Below are 21,903 nucleotides of genomic sequence, written 5' to 3' on the forward strand. Positions count from 1 at the left end.
GGCCGCCTAGATGGCCACTGGGAGCTGTTGCTCCCGCACGGCATCCATGGCTCGCTGGACGGCCCAAAGTTGGTCTTGGAGTTCTGAGCTGAGCAGCGTGGCCGACCACCGCGCCCGTAGATTTTCCGGGGAGACTGCCATTTTTTCTTGATATATGCGACATTTTATTTTAGTGGCACGAGCACACACTCTGTTTCTTGTGCAGCAACTTCCGGTTAGGGACCGACTTCTGGTTTGTCACAGAGGTGGGACAAAATTTAAAAAAAAAATCAGAAAAATAAAAACAGATAGATATCGATGGTTCTACTTTTGGCTGGTGATAGATATGACATCAGAGCACAGGTTTATTACAGTAAAGATCTAATTAAGTGTCAGGAATAATTAGAAACAATTAAGGAAATAATATTTGCCGGAAGCCAAAGCACACAATCGTGCACTTTAGATACCCACCGCATCAGTACGCTTTGGCTCCATATGCGTGGCGGTTTTCCGCCCGTTCCGTTCGCCATGGAAGTAGACGAAGAGGATGGCGAGCCAAGTGTTAAATTAAATTAAATTATGGTGTTTTACGTGCCAAAACCAGTTCTGATTATGAGGCACGCCGTAGTGGGGGACTCCGGAAATTTGGACCACCTGGGGTTCTTTAACGTGCACCTAAATCTAAATACACGGGTGTTTTCGCATTTCGCCTCCATCGAAATGCAGCCGCCGTGGCCGGGATTCGATCCCGCGACCTCGTGCTCAGCAGCCCAACACCATAGCCACTGAGCAACCACGGCGGGCCGAGCCAAGTGTTGTGTGCCGTCGAGTTTGCGCCGACTAGGACGCTCGGCTCAGTGTAGTGTAGTGTAGTGTAGTTTATATCGTTTACATCAAGAACTCACCAGCCTTCTCTGTGTCTGTAGTAGTAGCCTTCATTGTCATTGTCGTCGTTATTGTTTAGTATCCTGGCGCAACCTACTTTGGGGGATCGTCTATGGAGCTGTGCAAAGGTACAAAAATAGTACTAATTTTGAGGAGCATAATTTCAATCAACACTGGCAATTAGAACTTGCGAAGATAAAAATTTACGTGACATAGATATGAACTCCACTGTATCTACACATTATATAATATAGAATTTGAATTACAAAAGAGAAATGAAGTGAAAAAGTTTAGCATTGAATCCTTTTTGTCTCGAACAGAAGATTGCAGAGGGCTTCGCAAGCGTTCCTGTGGCTAAAACACAGTTCGGTAGCACCACTCGAAAGGACAACCGGGGGAGTCAACGTAAAGCTCTTGTCGTTGCTGTTGTTTCTCAATAACAGCAACTTGAAGTTTGTGTACGGTGCAAGAAGACGACGACGAAGAAGAATACGAAGCTCGTGGCTGCTCGTTCGACGCTCCTGCCTCACGCCGTTGACGAACAGTGGTGCGTAGGTTAATGACGATCGCGTTCGTTTAATCCCACCGGTCTTCAACCATGCAGCAGTTGCTTTCCACGTACCGCAGCGCAGTAAGCCCGCAGACGGAGGCAGCATCAGACACGGCCGCAGCCACGGCGGCCGACTACGACGACAACGCAAGCGAACGTCAATGGGTACGTTTCCTAAACACAATCCGCGTAATTGGATAAATGCGCTTGTGCTTTTCCCCCGACGTTTCAGGGTTGAAATGAAGCAATCTGTTCATCTGCAACTTTCAACGAGTTACAGCTTCCAAAAATGAAAAACACGCAGATCCAACTCAATGTTGCACGACACGAAGCTGGTTTGAGTTAACGAGGTAGCTGCAGCATGCAGAGCGGTTGGACGCGCGCGCGGCCTCATTGCCTGTAGCAGTCAGCTGCCTCTGTAACGAGGATGAACGGGAAGTATCAACATTCTTTTCCTTGTCGAAGGAAGAACGTTGAGAAGAGTCTTACGCAGAGAAGTAATACACATATATCAAAACATATAAGTCTCGCATACCAGTGGTGTCGATGAGAAGTTAGTTCATGCGAGGGCTGTTGTAGTGAACTGTAGATATATTGCGGCAAAATGCCGGCGCCAACCACTCGTGTCAGTTCATTATATAGAGTCATCAGAGAAATGTCCTTCACTTATAAAAGAGGGGACTGCATGCAACTATTTTTTTTTCACCTATAGATTATTTGTCAGTCATCCTTAGGTGCATGCGGCTAAATGTAGCGGACAACAACAACGCACATGCATTCATTGTTCTCCAAAACTGCTGGAACTTGGATTTGTCATTCATGTCGATCGTAGCGTTACCCCAAATAGCAGCAGCCACAACAAATAATAACCACACGGAACGTGCTTACAATGCGTTTTACCGTGGCATAATCCGGCATCGGCGCTTCAGTTTACGCTGTAAAATGACTGGGATACAATTTCGCCTGAAATGCATTGTTTGCTTGCCGACTGAAACTTCAGTCACGGGCATACATACCGGGTGCCCGAGGCACTTGAGGACGTAATGACGACTTCAGGAATAGCATCGGTATTTCAGACAAGATTCGGTATACCCGTTCTAAACATGTTTCAGTGTTTCTTTTGTTGTTTTTCTATACGACTGTTTATCGAAACCATATTCAGCTTCAATTATTGGCTGAATTCGGCTTTGATAAAGTCTATACACTCGGAGCAGATCTGGCGTGTTGGTGTTAGGCGGTGCTTTCACAATAGCAGGCTTTCACAAAATGGCGTCGTGCTTGATACGACTCTACTTGTCGTACATGTACGTTTCACTATAATAGACGAGTGAAAACGTATAAAACTACGTGCTTATAATTTTATTTTTGTGGTTACCACCTTACTTAGCTAACAGGGAAAGTTTTGCGAACTATTTTCAGCCTCGCGTATAGAACAATGGCTGGCGGTTTTGAGGGCGTGGGAGGGGCTTTACTACAGATTAAGTTCTATTCGACCATAGACAGACAGAACGAGGACGTTAATGCTTATGGTGATTCAAAGCCGTGTGCTCAAATACCTCGCGCCCCCGGTATATGACTGCGGGACTGATCACATCTGGTATTGTTAGTCAGCCAAGTGTCACTTTTTCTGTGTATTGTACTCACTCCATGTCATTACGCTGTACTAAGCCGTGCACCGACACGTTAAAGAAGTGCACGTTAAAGAACCCCAGGTGGTCAAAATTAATCCGGAGCCCTCCACTACGGCGTGCCTCATAACCAGAACTGGTTTTGGCACGTAAAACCACAGAGACAAGAAGACGATAAAACTCTAATGAAATGTGGGAACAGTGTAGGTCACACAAGAATGCTGCAAAGAAATGCAGGTCTGGAGTCAGAACCACAGTGAGTATGCAGGACGTTTCTGACAAGACTTTAACCAATTTTCCGGTATCACCTGTGGCAGATAGCACATGTTTAATCCATGAGCTGAATTGCTCAGACAGGCGGACATTCTTTGCACGATAAATATAAATACGCAATCAACTAACCAGCAACAATTAACTCATTAAGTTTTTTACTAATTAACGTACAGCAAATATTGCAATTTACAAATTGAAGCAGGGGAGTTCGCAAGACGGATTCATTTGTAACGAATTATCAGGATGACACAAATATATAGATATATTCTTCTTTTTTCTGGAGTTTTACGTGCCAAAACTAGTTCTGATTATGAGGCACGCCATAGTGGAGGGCTCCGAATTAATTTTGACCACCTGGGGTTCTTTAACGTGCACCAGAACTCAAGCACCCGGGCGTTTTTGCATTTCGCCTATATCGAAATGCGGCCGCCGCGGCCGGGATTCAATCCCGTGATCTCGTGCTCAGCAGCGCGACGCTTCAGCTGACTGAGCCACCGCAGCGGGTAAATATCTAGATATCAGTTCTTCAACTTTGCGATGGAGTACATTGGCGGTCCAGTTATTTATGTGCTTCAATGCATAAAACTGCGTTTTGTTAAAAAGGTAAGTGGAACCAAAGTGCATTATTACAGCAAGTTTGATGGTGCATATCTCGAAATTGGTGTCCTTTTGTAAATTGCAATGTGTGCCGTAAGGCAAATAGAACATAACTAAGGTTTGTTAATTAGTAGATTACGTATTTCGATTTAACTTGCAAGTAATGTCCCCCTTTTCGAGTGGACCAGCTCAAGGACTCGAGGATCTGCCACAGGGCGAGTTTTAAAATTGCCTAATGTCTTAGCAGAAATACCTGGTATACTAGCTGCCATGGCCGCTCAATGAAAACGCACAAGGTGCGTTTTGATCGAGCGGCTGGGGTACTGCGCACGCGTCCACAACGCATTTTGCGGTCCGTACTTGCGTGCAGTAGAAAACAATGCTTTTTATATGTTCGAAAGGCGACTATATCTCCGCGATACACGCGCAGAGCACCGGTGAAGTTCGTACTGCCGGCGATGAGGCCGAGTGCGGCCGCCCGGCCGTGGTGGTCGGCACGCTGGTCGTCTTGCTCGCCCTGCTAATGGCCAGTGTGCTCGTGCTGACGAGAATGAGCAGCGAGTGGGGGAGCCATCGCCGCTCCCCCGAGACCACGGACACCACGGAGTCGGCGCACTATGTCTTCCCGAAGGCCCGTCGCCACGGCGAGCGCCACGCCACCTGCCGTACCGAGGCGTGCGCGGTGGCCGCCGACAACGTCAGCCTGGACACGACGGCCAACCCGTGCAGCGATCTGTACGGCCACGTCTGCAACAACTGGATCAGGGGAGGAGCCGGCCGGTATGCACCGCTATTAATGTGTTAGCGGTAGGAGTGCCAAAGTAGAAAAAAGTGTATGTGTGAGAAGGGGAAGCCACTCAGGGGGTAGAGGTGTGTATGTATATATATATATATATATATATATATATATATATATATATATATATATATATATATATTGTTAGCGCATTTTGTGCATATCGTCGTCGTCATTTGTACATACGACTCATCATCTTTTGTCTCGTGCGGTGCTTCGTCTCTTACTCGGGCGGCTGCTCGGAAATAAAGGCATCGCATCGGCCGACGTCTCACAAGTGGTGGAGAGTGCTTCGATTCCCACGTCCTCTTACTTTCCCGACTCCCCTGGAGCTCCGATCCGGTCGTCGTTTGCTCTCGCCTACCACGGTGATGGCAGAAACCAACCCGTCCACCAGTGCTGCTATACCACCTCTGCTCAGCCAGCTGGGCCTACCTGGACGGTGAACACCACACACCGAGATCCTCCCGTCTTTGCCGGCCTCCGCGGCGACGACGTCGAAGATTAGCTCGATCACTACAACAGAGCCAGCGACGCCAATCATTGGGACAACACGCACAAATTGCGGTATGTCGCTTTTTACTTAACCGAAGTTGCGAAGACATGGTTTTTTAACCACGAAAGTGACTTTTCGAACTGGCCATCATTCACCCAGCAATTTCGCCAGATATTCGGCATGTCCTCTGGACGCTCCGAAGTCGCGAAACAGAAGCTGGCAACGCGCATAAAAGAGCAGGACGAGTACTATACGTCCTACATTGAGGACGTCCTCGCTCTCTGCCGCCGCGCGCAGAGTCACATGGCGGAAGCTGATCGCGTTGGCCACATACTGAAGGGCATCAACACGGTCGCTCGCATCATTCGCCGTCGCCCGTACCGTTTGTCACCTTCGGAGCGAAACGTTATAGAAGAAAAAGTGAACGAATCCTGACACGCAACATTATAAAGCCTTCAGCAAGCCCTTGGTCTTCTCCTGTTGTGCTTGTTAAAAAAAAAAGGATGGTTCTGTGCGCTTTTGCATCGATTATAGGGCGCTAAACAAAATTACCCGCAAGGATGTTTATCCAATGCCTCGTATTGACGATGCTTTGAATACCTTACAAGGTGCCGAGTATTTCTCGAGCCTCGACTTGCGCTCCGGATATTGGCAGATTCCAATGCATGAGCAAGATAAAGAAAAGACTGCGTTTGCTACACCTGATGGCCTTTTCGGGTTTAACGTGATGCCTTTTGGACTGTGCAATGCGCCAGCTACGTTTGAACGTATGATAGATACAGTACTCCGTGGCTTAAAATGGAAGACATGCCTTTGTTACTTGGACGACATTGTCATCTTTTCCTCGAGTTTCTCCCAGCACCTACAACGTCTAGACCAAGTTCTGACGTGTCTAGCAAAGGCTGGTCTCCAACTCAATACTAAAAAGTGCCGCTTTGCAAGCCGAAGCATTAAAGTATTGGGCCACGCCGTCAGTAAGCATGGCATCTAGCCAGATCCCGATAAAATCGCTGCAGTACTGCAATTTCCGCCATCAACCGCACTTAAAGAACTCCGCAGCTTTCTAGGACTCGCGTCCTACTTCCGCCGCTTTGTCCGTGACTTCGCCAACATCGCCGCTCCTCTACACAAACTTCTGACTTCGAGCGCGTCCTTTGTGTGGTCGGACGACTGTGAAGCCGCCTTCCAGACCCTCAAACGACCTCACGTCAGGGCCCGTGCTCCGTCATTTCGATGCAACCGCCCCTACTATTCTACACACTGATGTCAGTGGACATCGAATTGGCGCTGTCCTGCTGCAGCGGAATCAGAAGTCTGAAGAGCAAGTCGTGGCTTATGCAAGTCGTACTCTTTCTCCTGCTGAGTGCAACTACACAATTACAGAACAGGAATGCCTCGCCATCGTGTGGTCAATACAAAAATTTCGACCCTATCTCTACGGCCGCCATTTCACAATTGTGACCGACCATCCTGCTCTCTGTTGGTTGTCGTCCCTGAAAGACTTGTCTGGACGCCTCGGCCGTTGGGTACTGCGCTTGCAGGAATATGACTTTACTGTCACGTATAGGTCCGGCAAACAACATCAAGATGCCGACGCTTTGTCACGCTGCCCGCTGTCTCCAAACGCCCATGCTTCACCTTCGGTCTGCACGTCACCATCTAGCCACACGTCTCAGCCACGTCCAGTTAGCTCCTGTGCGTCATGCCAACACAGAAAACGCTCGACATCCCTTCCAGCCGGTCCTCTGCAGCCTCTACCATGCCCGTCCACCCCCTTCGAAATTGTGGGCATAGACTTGTACGAACCCCTCCCACTCACGCCCGCTGGTCACCGCTGGATCGTTACCGCAGTGGATCATCTAACGCGGTACGCTGAGACAGCTGCTCTTCGCTCTGGTACTGCCTCAGAAGTCGCCGAGTTTTTCGTGCACGGTATCGTTTTGCGCCACGGCGCACCTCATGTGCTCCTGAGTGACCGTGGGAAGACGTTTCTTTCGCATGTTCTTCGTGAAGTCCTCCAGGCCTCTGACACCACCCATAAGACCACATCAGCGTCCCATCCGCAAACAAATGGCCTTACCGAGCGTTTTTATCGAACTTTGTCCGACATGATGTCAATGTATGTTCGACCCGATCACACCAACTGGGACACCATCCTACCTTTCGTGACGTTTGCGTACAATACTGCCGTCCAACGTACAACCAATTACAGTCCCTTCTTCCTTGTGTACGGTCGTGCGCCGTCTTTCGTCTTGGACACTACACTCCTTTCAGCACCTGCTGCTCCATCCGCGTCTCTTCCTGAAGAATTTGCTGCTCACATCGCTCGCTGCCGTGAAATTGCCCACGCCAACACCGCTACCATTCAGGACAAAATGAAAATTCGCTATGATGCGACGTGTCGCGTTGCTTCGTTCCGCCCAGGCGACGAAGTTCTTTTGCGGACACCTGTTAGCGCACCGGGCCTCTGTGAAAAATTTCTCCGCAGATATCTCGGCCCCTACACCGTTTTGCAAAGAACTTCGGCCGTTCACTACCGCGTCACTCCTGTCAGCTCAGCTACTGACCGCCGCCGCCGCACTACGGAAATCGTTCACGTATCTCGCCTGAAACCCTACATTCGCCGTACCTACCCTTTCTAGCTTGCGGTCTTCCTGACCGCTTTCCTGAAGGGGGGGGGGGGGGGGGAGTTAGTGTGAGCGCTATTTGTGCATATCGTCGTCGTCATTTGTACATACGACTCATATCATCTTTTGTCTCGTGCGGTGCTTCGTCTCTGACTCGGGCGGCTGCTCGGAAATAAAGGCATCGCATCGGCCGACGTCTCACAATATATATATATATATATATATATATATATATATATTGATTTTATTGACTGATTGATTCATTGATCAACGCACGCAGAGCGGAGGCTTTGGACGCACGGAGCTACCGACGCACAGTGGACCACGCGCATCAGGCCGCACTGTCTCGCGCCCTGCACAAGATCTTGGCACGCAGAACAGGAAGCCGGTCGCTACCAGCGGCGCTGAAGCGTCTCTACCGCAAATGTCTCAAGCCACGACCCGAAGACGGAGTCCAGTTCCGCTCTAAGCTGCTCGACAGCGCTGGTGTCGCCCCATGGCCACAGCCCCGTCGAGATACGGCGAACGCCGAGGACGTGTCCAAGGTGCCGACGCAGTTGTGCTTTTTAGATGCTCATCTGATAACCTGTAGATCGTGACGCAACACGAGCAAAGCGTTCCTGTTTATAGCAGTTCGTCAAGCTCGCACATTTTACATATTAATATTGCTAATAAAGGACAGAAAGCACGAAGAGACAGGACAAGCGATGGGGCCTATATATTTTGTTGCATGCTGTTCGGTGGCGCTGAATATGTGGTCGTGATGTTATACCACATCACGGCGGGCGCTCAACTGCAGCCGTGGCCTTGTGGTCGAGCACCTAGCACAGTTGCGGGAAGTCGTGGATTCGATTCCCACCGCCTCCGGGCACCCATTGGCTCGTTCGAAATAGGCACAAGCACACCACGGCCAGGTGCTAAGTTTTCTTCAGAGGTGATACGCTTGGGAAAGAAGCCTGCACCCTTAAAATACCATCGAAACCCTCATGAGCACTCAATTGGCCTGCGCAGATCAGCGGCCTTACGGAAAACTTGAACCATAATGTCACATATATGATCACACCGTGATCGGGACCTTGAACTTCCCTACAAAACTATTCATGTTACTGAAAGGCATGCGTGCAAACACGGAAAAACGGACACAAGAAGCAATGAACAGGACAACACAAACGCCAACACTGTGGTCCTCTTGGTTCCTTCTTGAGTCAGTGTTTGCACTCGCCCCTTTCAGTAACATGAATCCCTACTAACTTGGTCAACTTCCATACGTTCCCTGGCTCTTGTAGTCATAATACTCCTGGATATTCAACCTCCCACCTATTTAGTAGAGACGAGAGCCCACATTGATTGAGGGACATCTCGCTCCTTCCCTCTGCTGCCCCAGCCAACGAGTCTCTTTCTACGTAATATGTCACTGATGGTCAAATAACCAGTTATCCAAGCTTCTCAGCTCGCTTCAATCACCCAGTCTTCGGCGAGTCCTTGAAGCAAAGGACTGTTTGCAGAAAAGATATTCGGTCAGCGAGGTGGCAGTAAGGGCGCTCCTTCATGGTTCTCCGCTTGGCTAAGTGAAAGGTAATCGTATGCGTGCGAGATAGCGAATTATGACTCTCTCTTCACTTAGCGCCACTGCCAACGGAGCAGTGGTTGCCAAAGGGCGGAGTAATTTTCGTTGACAGACACCCTAAGCGTTACGGTGGACGAAAGAACCAATCGCACTAGACAAGGGGCCATTAGCACTCGGTGTATAGGAGTGGTCTTTCTCTTGATTCAGGTATGCGACGGAAAGGTATGGGGGTGGGTAAGAAACAGATGACGGTTCTCAGCCATCTGCACGCGTGGGTTAAACGCGCCTATGAATGCACAGGTTCTGGGCAACGCGTACTACTTCACGAACGAGCCGGTGCTCCTGAGCATGGGAGTGGGTGCCGACGGCCTCGTGTTTCTTGCCGAGCCCCGGCTGCTCATGGACGGCCCCGCGGCGACACCGGGCGACGTGGCACAGGCGTCGGCCGCGGCTTTCGTGTCGGCGGGAGGACAGCTGCCGCCGCCAGTCGACGTGAACCGAGTAGAAAAGCTGTTGGACTCGGCCCGAAGGGGTGACGACACTCCACCTTGGAACATAACGATGCGCCTGGCCGGTAGGAACTCCTTCGGCCTTCTAGCACATTTTCTAGACAAAACGAACAAGGTAGCTGATTCGGGCCACCGCGGACAATTTATCAACAGAAGCAACTGTCATCCCTGGGCTATGACGTCCTTGCATGTAGCTCCCCTACCTTGGGCGTCTCTATTAGTGCTCTTATGGACTGCGCACCCCGTCTGAGTTTCTTGTGCAAGAGCGCGGGAGACAGCGGCGGCAAGTGGCGAAGCGCAATAGTTCAGGGAAGGGGCGTTGTCTCGCCCGACTGAAAGGTTTGTACTAATGAGCCCCTTAACATCCTGTATGGCAAAACTATTGGCCACCCTCCCCTCAACACACAAACAAGAAATTGCAATAAGCCTTGTCAATTAGAAAGGGTTGGTGGCGCGACAGCAGTTGAAGGTGTTTTTGATCTATTGCTATACTAAGTTCGCATAAACCCGCTTGCAGGGTTTGTCAGCGTGCCATTTTCAGTTCCCGACGTTCAAGGTTCAATACGCTTGGTCTGGGAAAACGAAACAAAAGGTGTCGGCGTGAAACTCTCATGTATATTGACGGATGTCCCAAAATGAATTTGACTAAAACCTGGGAGCCACTATTAATTACTAAATATCGAGAAATGGCGCAGTACTCTTCGGGTAGCGCCAGAGTGCTTCCAAATCGTTTAACCAAAATCTACGAGGAAAAGAAATAAGGTGTCGGATTGAAACTTTGTACAGAGATCGTTGGTCTGGATCCTGTTTCTCATTTTTCTTTTTTTAAATGTCGCTGGGTCAAGTAGAAACATTTAAATTGAGGCTTTGAGCGGAACAAGTTAGGGCGATGTAGGACACAGCCGACAGCCGCCGGCTGTCGAGGTTCACTTGTGCCCAAGCAGAAGAGGCTTGCAAAGCATCGGAAGAGTGAGTGCAGTCTGTCGATCGAGGAGTACGAGAACCTTCGGCAATGGAGTAAACATGCAAAACGCAGTTACTGCCGCAAAAATCGCTCTTGGCCCTCTTCTCGATCTCACTGTTCACAGATACTTAAGGTGGAACCAGGACTCTGGTTGAATATGTGAGGCCGAAGCTTCTCTTTGTCATTTGTCACATCACTCCTCGGTAACAATATGTATAGCGGTCTTTCGCTGCAGAGGCGGAACCGGACGGCGGCCGCCAGCGTAGCGCCAAGACACCGCCGCAGAGCGCCTGGGCCTCTTGGAACCTGCGCACGGTGATCGAGGAGGCGTTCGAGCCTCGCGAGGCCATCAGCGAAGTCGTTGTCCGGGCTCCGAACTACGTCGAGGCGCTGCCGGACTTGCTCAAGGTGCATTCTATAGCGACGCGCAGCCTTCGCGTGAACCTTTTCGTGGCGACGTTCACGACTCCCCAAAAAATGCACTTGTAAGCAAATTAAGAGGATTAGGTGGACTAAGCAAATTAAGGGGGTGCCTAAGCGAATCAAGAGGGACGGTTAAACGAATAGTAGACTAAGCGAATTAAGAGGATGAGTAAGCGAATTATGAGGCTGAGTAAGTTGATTAAGAGGATGAGTAAGCGAATAAGGGGGGATGACTAAGCAAAGTAGACTAAGCGAAGGGGGATTTCTACGTCATGTAGGACGCAGTAGGACGTCAGTAGGATGTCATGTAGGACGTTCGTCATGCCTCCTTCTTTAGTACATCGGCACTTGGGCTTTGGCCTTCAAGTCCTCTTAGGGATAAAATGAGAGACCCTGTGATTTTTATTTATCAAAGTAACCATAATGGGAAATCGAATGGTGGTCTTTGCAGTTGCCGTCGGGCGTGATCTGATGTGAAGGCTCTGTCTACACTTGAAGGTACACTAAAGATAAAAAGCCGGCAGATCCCACGCCCTGTGGGTATCGATGCCATGCGAAGCAGTGTGTGGGGAGCCTACCAAGTTAACGAAACGACCATGAGAGCACCAAGGCGTAGGCGGCTATTTCATGACCTACATGACACGCATGTCATGACATTCATGGCATTACCCATCATTTATGTTCGTCGTACACTCTTGTCATACTCAGCCAATTTTGGTACATGCCACGTTACCGAAACGACCATGAGAGCACCAAGGCGTAGGCGGCTGTTTCATGACCTACATGACAGGCATATCATGACATTCATGTCATTACCTATCATTTATGTTCGTCATAGACCCTTGTCATACTATGCCAATTTTGGTACATACGACGTTAACGAAAAGACCATGAGAGCCCCAAGGCGTAGGGAGCTAGATATGCAGATACTATCAAAGTGGCGAATGTCCGCCAAGAAATGCTTCGCATTTAATATATAGAATAAACTAGACTTCTAGAGCGCACCTCCGGCGTAGAAGTATAAGTTCACTTTACTAAAAGTGGTGCTGCGCGTATCGCAAGAAGGACTAGAAAGAAGGACCTTGAAATTTCTACGCCAGCTTCCCACGATGTCATAAAGTTTGGCGACGCTTGGCCAAGGCTAGTTAAATGTATATCAATAAGAGGTGGGTGAATATAAACTTTTTTGTATAGGAATCGAATACGGATAGTAATTATGGAATATTTAATCGAATAGTCAAGCGCAGAAGCATATATTTAGAGTCGGGATATTTGTTTCGGTGTAATTAGATGCCACGCTTGTGTTGACTGTGAGACAGCCAACTATCACGGACAATGAGGATCAGTTTTAAACACAAGATCACTAATTGTCAATAAAATAACCGCACGAATATAGCCTCTCAACATCTTTAGAACTTTGTTGTAATCGAGCCTTCTTAGAATGAAGGACTCCTGTATGACTAGGTTTCCGAAAACGCAAAATAATAGTTGTTGAAAAAAGATCAAGACTTATGGGGGGAAAGCTACTGAAGGACTTTTGCGCCGTAGACACGTGTAAAAGGGCCCGTCGCAAGGAAAACATCACTGGTTGTAGCGTAAAAGATAAGACTGCCAAATGACTAGATTGCAAGAAAAACTAAAATATATACTACAAGCAAAAATCACAGGTTGCCATATAGGCTTCCACCGCGAAACGGAAAACAAAGCTTCGATTACCTATTTTGTTTCTGCACTGCTATAAAAAAATTTTGTTTTATTTCTGATCATTTGCGACACTTTGTTTATCAAAAGAACAGTCCACTTTAACAGTCAGTTGTAGCGAAATATTTGATCTAGTTGCGATATTCGAAAACACCGAATAGATCATTTTTCGAATACGAATACGAATAGTTGGTGTCTAATATTCTATTCGTAGTCGAAACTTCGAATATTCTTCACCCACGCCTAATATCAATAAAGAAATTGCGGCACATTCGAAAATAACCGCGAATTCAGCTTGGAGCTTCTACGAGGAAGAATAATAAGAAAATGGCTGCCACAATTACGTTGGCGATGCGATTAGGACGAGGAAGTGAAGAGCGAAAATGTATGTTTACTTCTTTCCTTAAAAGGTGTGCATTTGATGCCTCCACCACAAAGCAGGCCTCTTTTCTGTCCTGATAATGCATACACACAAAAACCTCTTGTGCATTTCCATTTTGCGCTTTCTGCCATGAACCTACACAGAGACCTCAGATTGCACTTTACCCTTATATCGTATCTCTGCCCCCAGTAATAATCGTCATCTGTCTTGCCTGCATTTACTTTCTTTAACGCTGCGCGCCCGGTACTTTCCGATCACGAACGGCATACGCGTTATCAGCTTGACATTGCATTCTTGACAGGAAAGTATAGTGAGTGCAGAGTTTTCAAAAGACGGAACGCAAGCACGAAGGATGAAGATTATCGCTGCGGGACAAAGATAACATCTCAAATGGTATAAACAGTATTTAGAGTGCGTACCTTATCACTCTCTCCTATACGCGAGAGGGAAGAGCTGCTTAAAACATATCATGACGCAAACCTCTGAATTTTACTGTTTTTACACGTTTCAGCAAGTGAAGGAGCACGAGCTACTCAATTACCTGGGCCTGCGCACATCTCTGCTGGCGTCCCGCCTGCTCCCAGCCAGCCCTGAGAAGCAGCTGCTTTGTCGGCTCACTGATGTCGATGACGTTGCGCCGGCCCGCACCGCCGCCGAGCACTGCGTCCGGATGATAGGTGGGCGCCCGTCTGACGAGCCTGATGTTATAGTAATGACTGAGATTATAACGCGTTATCCTTGCTAAGCCACGTCCTCCTTTGGTCTGTGATTTCACAAAGAGGTTTCACACGGTGGTGTGGTCTGTGAACTCTGGCGTTTGTATACCGCGCGCCTATTTGTAGAACTATAAAAAGAGATATATTAGGCCTAGGTCCGCAGACCAAGGGCCGCGTCGGCAAAGCGTTTTTACATGTGTGACCACCTCATGATTGGCCGGCACATTGGCTATCGTCTTGACGACAGGACGCCCCACAGGCAGCGCGCACCTGCTATACGCGGTATCCGTCAGCGTTAAAAAAAAAAGAGAACATGTGTTTCTACGGGGCATATAATGTTCGCGCTATCTGCATCTGAAAAAGGTAATGGTTAGGATTTCTTACGCTTGTTTTAGCAAGCACCTTCGAAGCGACATCACGTGTAATGTATATATAGACTTCGTCATATATACTCAACCCAACACGCCTTGAGCGTGTTCGGTTCTATAGCTTAATGCGTCTTTTTTTTTTACAGCCTTTGATGTTTGCTTATTACAACCTCTGTTTGTTAAAGCCTCTAGAAATGCGACTTGGTTATCCGAGTGAAGTCTGGATGGCAGCCAGCATTCCTGTCTTTGCTCTCGTAGCGAAGTACGAGCCGGCGCTGGCGCTCTACGCTCTGGCTACACGGTCGTCGCTGGTGACCGGCCTGGATGCCGAGACCATGCTGGTATTCTTGCACAGCCAGCTGTCCAGCCTGTTGCGCGTAGGAGCCCTGGATATCGGCAACGATGCCCTCTCGGCCAAACTGGCAGACCAGGCGGACGCCCTGCCCTGGGTGGGGCCTGCCCCAGATTGGCTCAACAATGCCACCACGCTCCAGGCATACATCGCCAGGCGAGTGACGCCCAATGGAAGCGCGTTTCCCGAGCCCGGGCAACCTATACAGACACAGAGCGAATTTTTCTAGTTATCAGTATTTATCTGAACGGATAAATAAACGACGTCCATCGTTACTCTGATTTCGCTTAAGTCGGCTGTGCTGCTAATTCGACTGTGCTGGAAAGTCCCGCCAGGTGCCCATACGATACTATGCAGGAAAATTCACATTCTTCAGAATATATCGTGCGTACCGCGGATGATATCAACTAGAAATCATTACGAATATGTACCGCATATAAAGCACCAAATATTGTTTATATGGCGGTAACACCAATATCTTACGTTCAAGTTGTGCTGTTTGAGCTGCCGATATTCTTTCAAACGCTATAATTAGGCCGCATATTGCAACCTCGTTTTAGCTATTGCGCAGCGTCTACACTATTACAGCAGACGGAAGCACACTTACTTAAATAAGTGGATGCAAGACACACAGCTATATTGTGTTCATTAAAGGGTATTTCAAGTGTATAAATAGTTTCGTTCACTGCGAATTTAGAACTGATCGTTTAGGTTTGACGTAAGATAATTCGAACAGTAGATATCTTGCATGATCCGACAAGTACGAATCGGTTAATTTCGACAATAATATACACACATCATAGCATTAACAGACAAGCAAGCAACTCGTAGCAGGAAATTTTGAAGTAAGAAGATGCTTAGTTCGGTGGAAATTTAGAACTCATGGTTGATCTATACTATCGGATAATTCGAGGTGATGTATTGCACGTTTTGAAAAGGTAAGTCATCTGCAATATAAACGTAGAAGGCATCCTATCTCAAAATGAGTCTGCCTTTTGTGAAAGTTTCCGACCAGTGTAGCGGTAAAATAAATGATATTAATAAAATACAGTAAGAAAACTGTAAAAAGGGGGCAACTATCATAAAAGAACCCTCTTTCTCCCGATGCAGGTTCTACGACTCGACCGCGCCGCCTGCGTCGTCGTCAAAGGGTGCCGCGCCAGCCATGTTCGCCTGGATGCAGGAGAAAGTGGTCAACGAGCACCTGGCTCTCAACGAGCCCGACCAGTTCGTGGACGCCCACTGGAAACCCGGCCTCCTATCGACGCGCTGCAGGCTCGTGCTGCGCGAAGAAGAGGCCGTCGCCACCGGCAGGGACGAAGGAGGGAACGACGAGGAACCAGTCAAGGGGCTTCCGGAGGCCACGCTTCAGGTCCATCAACCTTTCTCTCGCATTCCACACACGTGAGAAGAAAAAAAAAGGGCCGAATTCACAAATCTTCCCGTTCCTAAGCTCTGTTTGTCATTAGCTAGCCGCTTTCTCCAATATTTTAGCCTTAGATGTGTAACACTGTAACTTCCTTATTGATGCGTAAGCATCAAATGGCCCATTGAGCGAAAAAGCCGGCGTCTGTAGCAGCGAAATGGCACCTAAATTCCCATTGGCTGCGACGCCACGTCACGAGCGCGCCTGGACGGAGAAGAGCGGGCGAATCGGAACACCTCTGCTGTTCGCGTTAGCGCACCAGACTTTGCGTGAGGGGAGAGGGAATCGCTGCAACGCCACGTCCAACGCCACCTAGCCACGTCCTCTCGCTCTCGCTCACGGAAGCCGACGCGCAGTCCGTATCTCTCTCTCACCCTCAATGGCCTTAGATGCTGCGCTCTCCTGCCGGCCTTGGTGGCCGCTGCTGCTTCCTCGGTCTCTCGTCGCGCAGGACGTCGGTGGCATGCGGCGTTGGCACCGCAGGCTGCTGCTGCTTGCTGGCTCGGGCAGCACGTACCACTATATGGTACATTACTCGGAGGGCAAAACTCAAAGGACCGCTCAGTGGCGTTCATTTACACATTAAGGCTTCCGCATTCACAATTCGTCAGAAGTGCTTAGATGTCCTTTGAATTTTTAGTCTGATGAACATGATGCATCGTGCAGTGCATAGGTGATAAATGCACATATATTCATATATGCGTGTTTGCACATGAAATTTAACGCGTCTATTTCGCTTTCTGCTGATTAACATAGTTAAAGAATTGAACTTGCACTAGCTTGGGAAATCAAGTCAGCAGTTCTTTTTCTCAAGCTTCTGAAAAATAATCTTGTATCAATATATCAAATTGATCAATCAATATGTCCTAGATCACGATTGGCTCGCATGTGCTATTTTTAACGGTTCTAGCGTAATAACAATCTTTTAAATACGGTCCCACCTTTCAGCCGCATTCCAGGGCCTGCATTCACAAAAAGCTCTTACGCTAGAATTGCTCGTAAGAGGAAATTCCAGCCAATCCTGACGCTGGATATATAGTTATATATCCAGCATCAGGATATATAGCCAGTGTCAAAGAAACGAAACGATTGCGAAAAAAACCCCCCCCCTTCGTGAATTCGGACCCACTTCCTTGCGGCTATCTATTCAAAGTTGAAGCAGCTGCGCTTGGAGAGTGTGTCTGAAACCAGCTGCTTGGTACGCTGTATGGAAATTTCGTTTTGCAATTTAAATACTCTCCAGGTACCGCCGGCGGCGTTGGACTTGCTGTGGGCGACCAATCCTTCAACGGCCATGTTGCAGGTGGCGCGCATCGGTGAGCTTTCGCGCTTACTTTCGCTGTGCTTGTTAAAGGACCTCAAAGACTATTCAACCGGATTGGTAAATTACATTTCTGGAATACCAATAGCACCAGCCTTACCATGAGTGGAGTCTCCGTAAATCGGGAAGGACGCATGAACGGAAGACCGGCTGTCAGCATCCCGTGAACTTCCCGCACTATTAGCTCCTTGTGACGTCACGTATTCTGATGGGGCTTATCGATAAACGGTTCGCGAACAGATGAAATGGACTACACATAAGTGATAAGCAAGAATTACATGGCGTTTTAGAGGAACTAAAGACTCGACCTATAGCTAGTCTTGAAGGCACTTTCTGCACGCAAATGGCCCAAACGTGTGCAGCTATGTCATGCGATGTGCCAGCTACTGCTTGGATTTGAGCATGAAATTCCAGCCAAAACTTTTCGCTTCACTTCTCCCACTAATAACCAGCTGTAACCACCCTTCCCCCCATATAAGTGAAAATATGGTCTTGAAATATTATTTTATCAGTCAACCTTAATTGTTCCTCTGCAGGTAGCGTCACTTTGACTAATCTTTAAAAATTATGAATATGCATGACAAAGAGCAGCTGCGCACTCACTTTTTATTGCATTGTAATTTTGGATTTTAGTTTGTAACCACCCATTTCATTGTCCTTCTTCTTTTTAATTATTCGTCATTCTGAGTGGCTGATCCCGACAACAACGGTGGCGAAATGACGAAAGGCGAAAACATGCCAACCAGAGTGCGACTGCACACAGAGTATACGTAGTCATAATGCTGTCACATGGTCCCTTAATTACATAACGATCAATTTCGCTGTTCGTCCACTTCTTATCGTTTGCCGCTTCAAATGGCCGATCCTGGCGGTAACGACGTGAAGTGACGAAATGTGAAAAGAATGACAGACACACCGACACGTAAAGTCACATTCGAGGCATTTACATGAACCGATAGAAACCGGTCGAGTCCGCTTGTCGGGTTGAGATTTGCCTGTCGTGGTCATGCAAACGTGCTGAGAGTGATCGTACTGAGCGAGTGTCGAGTCGGGCTGAGGCACTGAGGCAGCCTGACACTTTGAAGCCGTTGAAGCGCACGTGTAAACGCGGACAAGTCGGGTCGGTGGCTCGGAGGTAGGAACCATTAAGCCGGCCGCGTTGTCTTATCTCTGGCCTCGACGTAGGGACGTCGCAGCAATCTCGACTCGTCACGTGAGAGTTCATCTAGACGCATTAGAGTCAGGCTGTTTAAACCCGACTTCCGACTCGACCCGTTCCTGTCGGGTTCATGAATAAACGTAGCCACAGACACGCTCCAATACTTGGGCTCGACGGTGTCTTCGTAGTCATTAAAGTGGAACGTGCCATGTAGTCCATTGGCTTGCCATCTACACAGCGTTCACCTCTTCCTCTTGCCAGGCGTGCGTGCGTACGAGCCAGTGCTGCGGCACCTGCTGCGCTGGCTGCAGCGGCAACCGCGCTCGGGGCGGAGCCGCTGCTCGAAGTGGTCCACGGCTGCTCCCGACGATCCTGGACGCTGCACTCGAGTCGCTGGGCGCTGTCGCTGGCGCTTCGGGCTTTCCTCGCGTGGCCGGGCGCACCAGAGCTTGCGTTGCCGGGGCTGGAGCACCTAAGCCCCGAGCAGCTTTTCTTCGTCTTCTACGCACTCAACCAGTGCGAAGCCAACGGTCCCGACGTTGAGCAGATGCTCGCTACGAAGCGGAAGGTTCGCGCCACCAATTTTGTGTCGCTGCTCGTGGCTTTCAGTTCTTTGAAAGTCATAGCATTGTACAGAACAGCGAATAGCCTCCGCTAGTGAGATCAAACTAAAGCTCCCGGCGGGCTGATCTCGAAGCTGTGTAATCATATGCCTGGTTGGGTCGATCCTGATACCAATGTATATGATATGCGCCGTCGCAAACGTTTTAGTGCGACAGATGTACTAATAATGGCAAAATAAGTGTGGTGTTTTAATTACAGAGCTTGTACGTCGAACTACAGTCTTTGTGCGGCTGTGTTACAGGGGGTCTACTGACATGGAGGCGTAAAAAAAGACACTGCGGTAGAGCAGCATATCGATGATTCAACACAAATATAGGCAGAATCACTATAATAAGCTCGTGAAGGCCAGGTAGGCAGAGAGAGAAACAACTTTATTCTTGGAATAAGTCTAACGGGCGAGGTTCCTAGTACAGGGCTCCAATGACCGTGGGCCCGCCTAACTAGCACCTGCTCGTGGGTTTACGTCTTGTAGCAAGGCCTCCCGGCTATTCAGATCTGGGATGTGGTTGTGTAATGTCTCTGGCGGGGCGGTGGGCGTTCGCACTTGAGCTTTAAGTGAAATAACATCGAGGTGCCCCCACAGCCCTAGCATTGGGGCATACCTGTAGGATCTCGGATAGAGGACATGTAGGAAGTCGAGATTAGGGAAGGTGTTGGACTGCAATTTCCTTGCAGCCACGGCCCTGCTTCCGGAGTCTCTCTCTCGACATCGGTTGGTATATCGATCAGTATATCAAGGTCGTCAGCGGCACATAGACTGCATCATGCAGTATATATCATAAGCTCTTAATAGTTCACAGATGGTCGTAGAAAGGGGAGTAGGCTCATGCAGATGTGGATGGATAATGGTCAAATGACAGGACATCATAATTCTATCACATTTTAGTACTCAATTCTAGCATGAGAACCTGCGAGTTCTTTCCAGAGTTATTTTACTCAGCAGCGCAAAAGTCTACGCTTGATTGTGTTGTGAACGCTCAATAAACATGTATGGGCTCTTTTTCCCATTAGCCCGTACGTTAATTCTCGTCTGGCGCGGACACATGCCGCTGTGACAATACATTCACATGCCTCCTTTGTGTCTGCTTGCGCTATCAGGGTGAATGTCCTCTATTAAAAAAAAAAAAGAGCTAGTGCTTCCATAGACAAGAAAGTCTCAATTTACCTCAATTTTGGTGCTGTGATTGTGCTTTTTTATTGGCCATACAGATTTCATATACAAATATTTTCGAGAAATTCCAATTATCGAAATTTTACTGTCACTCTGGTTAACATCTGCGTCTTTCTATGCATCCTTTCTCTCTCTCGCCTCGGTCTCGCATGTATACCTACTACACTTTGTTGCCGCGTGATTGTGTGTGCGTGCGTGCGTTACTGGCAGTCCTCAATTTCTTTGTGTATGTATGACTGATGTTTTCAAATAATACTCTCAGTTATGCTCTGCGAGAGTAATGTGCTCATATCTTGTCGGTCTTCCAGCGCACTCACGGGACAGCCAGACCGGGCCTTGCTGCCTGGGTCAACAGGGTGACTTCGACGAACGAGGACTTTGCCCGCGCCTTCAAGTGCACGCCGCTGCCAAAGCAGGCCAATCCGTTCCAGGACTGCACCAAAACGGCGGCCTAGATGCCGGAGGCATTTCTGACACCAAATGCTAAAGCCTTCAAATGCCTTTCTTTCACTTGCGAAATTATACATACGTTCTTAAGCCATCAACTGCTGCTGCTGTTGTTTTTTGGGAGCTTCAATAACAAGTCATACAAGCCTCCTTTGTTTAATTTTTTTAGCATATGTCCACCGTCAACTGTCTGATATGGTCCGCCACGAAAGAGGCCGCCGAAAAGCGCCTGGAGACACTTTTTAACTAATCTTTGCAGCACGCAATCGAACACAAGATTTGAAGACGTGATTTAAACTTCATTTTGTTTAGCCCTATAAGGCCCAAACGCACTTTCACGCGAAGGGATGTATAAACATGTTGTTCTCGTTTGTTTCCGGCCATCAAGAATACATTTATACAAAAAAACCATGAAATGTAACATAATTAAGAATTGTTATAGTAATTAGTAATTGGCGTGCTGTATATACACAACTAAAAACTCGCTCCAGCTATCAAAAGCGCTACTAAAGACTATCCGTCAAGTTTCCCGCGCTTAAATGAGAATTTTGAGGCACCAAACTTGGCGTAGACAAAATACGTTGGACATTGTAGGGTTATAGACAATTGTTAGAATTCACAAACTCAACATGGAACACATTGTTATTTTCTTAACGAGCACTGCTTTCCAGTTTTATGGGTCAGCTCACCATTCCCGCATTGACGCATTGATCGCTTCCTGCTTAAAGTGCCACATCGTTGTGCGTTTAGCTGCGATGTCTATATGTGAAATTTGTAGAGTCCAAATTGAGGCCAATATACCATGTGTCCGACGTAACTTTCGCCAAAATTAAAAAAAAATATACAAGTGCCACGTATCACGACAGAACCAAGGTAGTAATATTTGCCGTGGCTTGGAGCAAGTCAGACCATTTTTCTGTATTTCGCCTAATTACATATTTA

At 48.2% G+C, this 21,903-nt stretch overlaps 2 protein-coding genes across 2 annotated transcripts; both read left to right on the forward strand.

Moving 5' to 3' along the window:
• Positions 1 to 1,462: 1,462 nt before the first annotated feature.
• Positions 1,463 to 15,042, forward strand: LOC119456884 (uncharacterized). The gene is made up of 7 exons (XM_049669119.1): positions 1,463 to 1,579; positions 4,343 to 4,692; positions 8,112 to 8,376; positions 9,699 to 9,972; positions 11,107 to 11,279; positions 13,889 to 14,054; positions 14,720 to 15,042. Exons 1-7 carry the CDS (start codon positions 1,463 to 1,465, stop codon positions 15,040 to 15,042), a joined length of 1,668 nt encoding a protein of 555 aa, XP_049525076.1.
• An 875-nt stretch (positions 15,043 to 15,917) lies between these two features.
• LOC125946339 (uncharacterized) lies at positions 15,918 to 21,049 on the forward strand. Its single transcript, XM_049669120.1, has 4 exons — positions 15,918 to 16,185; positions 17,483 to 17,555; positions 18,981 to 19,287; positions 20,823 to 21,049. The coding sequence occupies exons 1-4, from the start codon at positions 15,918 to 15,920 to the stop codon at positions 20,967 to 20,969; spliced, it is 795 nt and encodes a 264-aa protein (XP_049525077.1). The 3' UTR covers positions 20,970 to 21,049.
• Positions 21,050 to 21,903: the final 854 nt, after the last annotated feature.

The sequence above is a fragment of the Dermacentor silvarum genome, chromosome 6 (assembly GCF_013339745.2).
Source record: "Dermacentor silvarum isolate Dsil-2018 chromosome 6, BIME_Dsil_1.4, whole genome shotgun sequence".
Classification (NCBI taxonomy): domain Eukaryota; kingdom Metazoa; phylum Arthropoda; class Arachnida; order Ixodida; family Ixodidae; genus Dermacentor; species Dermacentor silvarum.